The sequence below is a fragment of the Phoenix dactylifera genome, chromosome 3 (genome assembly GCF_051530095.1).
Source record: "Phoenix dactylifera cultivar Ajwa chromosome 3, Ajwa_hap1_PhDact_Kaust_v1.1, whole genome shotgun sequence".
In the NCBI taxonomy this organism is placed as follows: Eukaryota; Viridiplantae; Streptophyta; class Magnoliopsida; order Arecales; family Arecaceae; genus Phoenix; species Phoenix dactylifera.
The window spans coordinates 3,812,311-3,818,760 of NC_143192.1; the positions used below are offsets into that span (position 1 = coordinate 3,812,311).

At 41.3% G+C, this 6,450-nt stretch overlaps 1 protein-coding gene across 1 annotated transcript; it reads right to left on the reverse strand.

Annotated features, from left to right (window-relative positions):
* Nucleotides 1-1,939, reverse strand: LOC103696897 (Glutaredoxin family protein). Its single transcript, XM_088719371.2, has one exon. The coding sequence runs from the start codon at nt 1,758-1,760 to the stop codon at nt 789-791; it is 972 nt and encodes a 323-aa protein (XP_088575497.1). The 5' UTR covers nt 1,761-1,939; the 3' UTR covers nt 1-788.
* Between the last annotated feature and the right edge of the window lie 4,511 nt (nt 1,940-6,450).

Consider the following 6,450-nt stretch of genomic DNA (forward strand, 5'->3'; position numbering starts at 1 on the left):
CCTTGTTTGTGATCTGAGATTTAAATTACGTTTTCTTGTTTTCGAATGGAATATCCTCCACCAAACAGTCATGCTAAAGCTATTCATGAACAGCTTCGTTTTATTAGCAACTCTATTAAACGATAGTACAAGTCCAATATTTCTCGGGAACTTATGGAAAAATAATATTGGCTTAGTTTGCAAAGTAAATATCAATGGAAGTGCTCTTTGTGGTTGCAAAGTAAGAAGGAATAAAGATTCCTTCAAATCAGATAGCACCTTTTGTCAGCCACACACTCTTTTAAGCATTAAGTCTAATCACTTTTGCAGAAGGATACACAGTTGTTTCTGAACAATTACTTTCATCTTCCTAATCCATTTAGCCAGCTTGATTCAGAAATAAGTTATTTCTCTAAAATTATGAAACAGATTAATCCTCTTTTCTCTCCCTCCAACCTGTTCCATTTACTCCTATCAATCAGTGTTCTTATCCTCAAATAAATAAACCACAAGGAGCTGAGTTTACAAAGCCAATGGCTCCAAACTTCTTGTTTCTTTTGTCACTTCCCCTGCTGGAACTCACCCTATTTTAATAGCGTTAAGCTTACCTACCTGGAACGTAACTATAAGAATTTGACCCACTAAAGAGACATAGCAAGCAATTTTTTACATTAAGTAACAGAGAATACAAACCATCGCATACTCTAAAAAAGAGAGTCATCGGCTCATTCACATTCTCCATTATTATATTCCTTTCCCAAAACCTGACAAAATTCAAAAAAAAAGGTATAAAAAAAAGAAGGAAAAAATCAGTAGCAGATGGGGCAGAGCACCAAACCGTTCTCATTACACTCAGTACATCTCACAACCTTCCCCTTCCCAGGGTTCCCTCCACCACCCTGCACCCCTTCCTTCTCCTCCTCCTCCTTCTCCGCCGCCGCCACCGCCACCACCACCACCTTCCGGCTTCCGCGGCACTGGAAGCACGGTAGAAACCTCACCCCGCCGCATCCGTCGCAGACCCCGCCGCGAGGCGCCATCGGCAGCCCCGCCAGCAAACCCGCCAGCCCGCCTTCCTCATGGATTCTCAGCACCGCCTCCGCCCCGCCGATGTCCCTCCCCTTCACAAACAGCCTCGGCACCGCCGGCCCCTGAACTCCACACCCCTTCATCAGCTCCCGGAGCTCCTCCCGGAATCCCATGTCCATCGACACGTCCCGCTCCCGGACCCACACCCCGAGCTCCTCCACAGCCGCACGCACCGCGTTGCAGTCCTCAAACGTCTTCCGCACCCCGCGCAGCGTCGTCGTGTACAGCACCGCCACCTGCGCCCCGCCTGGCGGGCACCTCTTCTCGAACATCTCCAGCGAGTACCTCACCGGCCGCTGGCCGGCGTTGAGCGGCCGGAGGACGTTTCCCTTCCGCTGTGGATCGGAGAAAGGGAGGGACCGGTGGGAGTTCTCCTTGCACGGACTTGGGGAGGGGGGGAGGGGGGGCTTGGTGGGTGTGGTGGGGTCGAGGCCGGCCATGAGTTCCCAGGAGTTGATGACCTCAGGCTCGGAGCGGGGGATGGGGAGGAAGCGGCGGGTGAAGGAGGGGGGAGACGGCGGTGGAGGAGGAGGTGGTGGTGGTGGTGGTGGAGGGGTTTGGGGAGGAGGTTGGTCGAGGGTGGTGAGGTGGCCGTAGGTGGTGGAGGTGAGGGAGACGATGTGGTGGCCGATGGTAGGGCCGCCGACGATGCGGTCCTCGTCTTCGAGGAAGGTGGAGGAGACGCAACCCATGGCTGGCTAAGTGGCTAGCTTTCTATGTATCTTGCAATGGAGGCAGCATGGAGAGGAGGAGGTGGGAGGGAAGGGAGATTTCAAAGTTTCAAATAGGCTGGACCGCTGTGTATTTTGTCCGGTTGTTTTAAAGAAGGGAGCATACGGTAGTATTGGACGCTTCAAGGGGAGAAATTTAAGCGGCGCGTTTGGACGGGGGCGTGACTCACGAAGTAAGGGAAAGGTGGTCATTTGGCCACTTGGCGTACGGAGATGGTCTCTTCCTAGTTGGGTTCATTTGGTTTTATGCAGTGGAACAGTGTTCGCGGCAGGGAAATTCAAAATAATCTGGACATGTTTGGAGTTTGAAATTTGTTTCAAGCTGATGAAGGGACTAGATTGCTGGCTCTTGAGTTTGTCTCGTTGGATTGAATAACTGGCGTTAGAAATACCGGCATAGGGAAATTTCTGTAGCTTTAAACTTAATAAATTATATGAGGGCTTATTGTTGTTGGAGAAGAGCTACGGGCTGCTTTAGAGGGTTTATCCTATGCAAGGAGGGTTCTCGGTGCCGATTGGGTTGGGTGCATCTTGAGGAGGACTCTTAGTGATTGACCGGATTCAGGATGTGGACATGTACGGTGACGGTCACTCCCTCATCCTAGAGACTCGGAGACTGACTCAGGAGATGGGTGATTTTCAGGCTGCACATGTATACCGAGAGGTGAACATAGCAGTTGATTGGGTCGTCTCCTACATTGCCCAGCACTCCGGAGAGCTACATTGGACATCTATAGTTGATAGTTGCATTCCTTTGTTCTATTTACTTTCTTTTGATTTGGCTAGATGTACTCAAGTTAGAGTTATATGAATTGACGTTTTAAACAAAAAAAAAAAACTTAATAACTAATTATTGTTATTCTTAGTAAATGGCACTCTAAAAGTTAGAAGATGATTGCTGCGGTGTTTCTTTTTTAAAAAAAATTTAGATTTATCATAGCCATCTGTTTCAGAGGCTAAACGCCACCCTCATGGCTTGTTCCGTGTCCCATCTCCAATGACTCCTCACAACCCACCCTTCTGTCGACTCCTCCCATTCCGCACCGCTCTACTATTGAGAATTATTGCTCGTCCTACTTGTGCTAAGATTTTATCCTTAGTTTTGTTTTACTTAATTATTCATTCTATAATAGTTATCTTTATTCTTTAGTGATTATCAAGGCTTATCTTTTTCGAGACGTTGGTTTGCAATTTGAGCAAGAATCAAGTCTTATCTCTAACGGTCTTATCAAGTATGATACTATATTTAAAGAGACATTTGGTGTGTAGCGTGAGAAAAGAGAGTGAAAGTTGTCCCTCTCGGTGATGCTTCAAAAGAAGTCTTTTTGTATGGCTCATTTTTTAATAAAATATTTTTTCTTTCTTCTAATTATTTTTCTTATAGTGTCGCTTTTCTATTTTTCGTTTAGTATTTGTTCTAAATCTTGGGCCAATATGGCCGACCTACTCTGTGTAGCATACCGTTCTATATGGTATTAGAGCCATAAACTTAGAGATCGGTTGTTCGATGTTTGTAGTTTGGCGTGGGTAAATAGTTTTCAATAATTTGTTGTACGGTGGTGTAAGCATGTGAATTCTTGTTTGGTGATTGAATGGTGAATCATCATAGGTGAAGCTATTATCATCTCTAGCATTGGGATCAAAAAATTAAATAATACGAATTATGTGTATTGGAAGGTCTGGATCAAATCTTATTTGATCGGGAAGGTTTATGGAAGATTGTGAATGAGGTAGCATATTGGTCGATTGACATTCAGCAAACTAGATTTCTACTATGGTTGCCATGATCTACTCTAAGACGGTTAAGCCTATAAACAGAGCCCTTGCTCTGATACCAATTTGTTGGCCCAACTAGGCAACCCAAGAGAAGGGGGTGAATTGGGTTTATAAAATTTTGCAGAAATAAAATCAAATCCCCTCAAATAAAATTAATTAGATGCAACAAGTATAGCAAGTAATAATCATAAATATACAACTAAGTATGAAAAAATAAAGAGTGAATAGAAGAAAAATAATACGTAACGATTTATAGTGGTTCAGTCTTCTTGTGAGCCTACATCCACCCCTCGAACTCCTACTTGAGATTAATCCACTAGGCTTATCCAAAGCTTTACAAACCGCTTGTCTACCAGGTGCAAGCAACCTTTATACTTAGTGATATCCAAGCTAACCCTTGGTTGATCTACTCTCTCAAATACTTTTTTCTTTATCTAAAGTACAATCCTCCTAAGCAATCACTCTCTATCACACAAGCTAGCAAGAGCTTCACACTATCTTACAATACTTAATCAAAATAATAAGAATGAAAGCACTATACTCAATTTTTCAACAAGAAAAGATTTTCACTTGTAAGCACAATACTCTCTTGATTTCTCTTCAATCCTCTTTGGAACTCTCTTCCTTGTTACAATAAGAGGTATGAACCTCCTTTTATAGGCATGAGAAGCCATTTTCTTGTTTGAAACAATTTGAAGCTTTGGAAATCCTTTTTTAACACATTTAATATAGGCATATTTGGGTCAGATTTGGTTTTTTGTATTGCAGTACTTTTTTGACAAATTAAAAGGTTGAATTTGATTTAGTGGCTCCATACAAAGTTGCAACCCTTTAATTTATCTTTCCAATTTATAAGAATCATTTCAAAAGGACACTTGGTTAAAATGTTACAGCTAAAAAACTAAACATATGTTAGCCTGAATTACAGCTATAGATAAATAGATTGCAGACCCTATTACTCATAGTTAACATTCAAATTTTAAAATATATTTAATATAAAAGTTGTAGCCCTTTAAGTTTTATTCCCAACCTGATATTAATCATTTTAAATTGACATTTGGTTGAAAAGTTACAGCTAAAAGAGTAAACATATGTCAGATTGAAGTACAGCTATGGATGGATAAATTGCAGACCCTATTACTCATAGTTAACGTTTAAATTTAAAAATATATTGAATATAAAAGTTTTAGATAAATAAGTTTTCTTTCCAGATCATCAAGACTTGTATTAATATTATATTTGAATAAAAAATTATACCAAAAATACTAACATATGTTCAGAATTCTAGCATTTGCCTTCAAAAGAAATCTCAATTCCTAATTTCATTCATTTGCTATAATCATAATAATGAACTAAATTCATTTGTTTGTTATCATCAAAATCAAATAGGAAATCATTAAAACCATGGGATTAACACATTCATCATCAAATAAGTGGTAAACAAAAAGAAAACACTTATTATATTTAATATTTTAAGAAATAGAGTAGCAAATCTGAGGATGATAGTGTTATTTTGATGATTAACAAGCAATTATCTAGAGTATATTATAAGTTAAATTGATACTTCATTTATAAGTTCATTACTCTCAGTATATTTGTATGAATTGATATAGATACATGTCTTTGTTCATTTGAATGAATCTAACCTTGAGATGCAGCAAAGTGTAGATTGAGTCGACCCAAAGGATGATTGGGTCGACCCCGGCACATCAAGAAGTCATTTGGCACACTTCTGCAAAATTGGCACAGATGAATAGTGAGTTGGGTCGACCCAAGGTAAGCATGAGTCGACCCAAACTTCAAGAACCTCAAAACATGAAAGAAATATGTTCTCTGGATTTACTGAGAGGGTCGACCCAAACAGTGGTTGAGTCGACCCAAGCTTGAGTCGACCCAAACCCTGAGAGGGTCGACCCAAAGGCAAGACAGAAAGGCAGACAGAAAATGGTTCTCTGGAATTACTGAGAGGGTCGACCCAAGAAGAAGTTGAGTCGACCCAAGTGAACTTTGAGTCGACCCAAAGAATGGTTGGGTCGACCCATGGGAAGGAAGGCTGAAATTTCAAGTTTCTGTGTTTTCTGAGAGGGTCGACCCAAGGAATGTTTGAGTCGACCCAAGTGAAAGTTGGGTCGACCCAAGGACAGGTTGAGCCGACCCAAACACGGGCTGAAGCATAACGGCTAGTTCTGCAGATGTATCTTTTGTCCTTCCCAAGGTCATTAACGGCTAGTTTTTCAAATCTAACCATTGGGGCTTGTCCAAAGGATGTGGGAAGCTATTTAAAGGGGCACTATTCATCAGATAGAACAACTTTTGAAAGAGATATCAAAGAGTACACAAGAAAACAAAAGTGCCCTAATCTTCTTCATTCAAGTGCTTCATTCAAGAATCAAAGAAAGGGGTTGAGCAGATTCAAAGAGTCATCAAGAGCTCCATCCTCCCTTGAAGAGTGAAGCATCCTTGACAAAGAAGAGCAAAGCCACTTCAAAGCGATAAATACTTTCTAACTCTTCTTTGTAGTTAATATTGTTTCATTTGCTCATTTAGGAGTTTGAATCCTTCTTTTTGTTTGTCGAACTATTTGTAAAGGTTCGTTGGTGAACCCGTAAAACCAACAAAGGTTTTTGGTGAACCCGAAAAACCAAAGTATAAAGGTTCGTTGGTGAGCCCGCAAAACCAACAAAGGTTTTTGGTGAACCCGGAAAACCAAAGTGTATAGGTTCGTTGGTGAGCCCGCAAAACCAACAAAGGTTTTTGGTGAACCCGGAAAACCAAGGTGTATAGGTTCGTTGGTGAGCCCGTAAAACCAACAAAGGTTTTTGGATTGTGAGCCCGGAAAACAATCCAACTGTAATCCGCGAGATTATAGTGAATT

Excerpts from the sequence above, each read along its gene's own strand:
- LOC103696897 (XM_088719371.2), bottom strand. The coding sequence starts at position 1,760 with ATGGGTTGCGTCTCCTCCACCTTCCTCGAAGACGAGGACCGCATCGTC.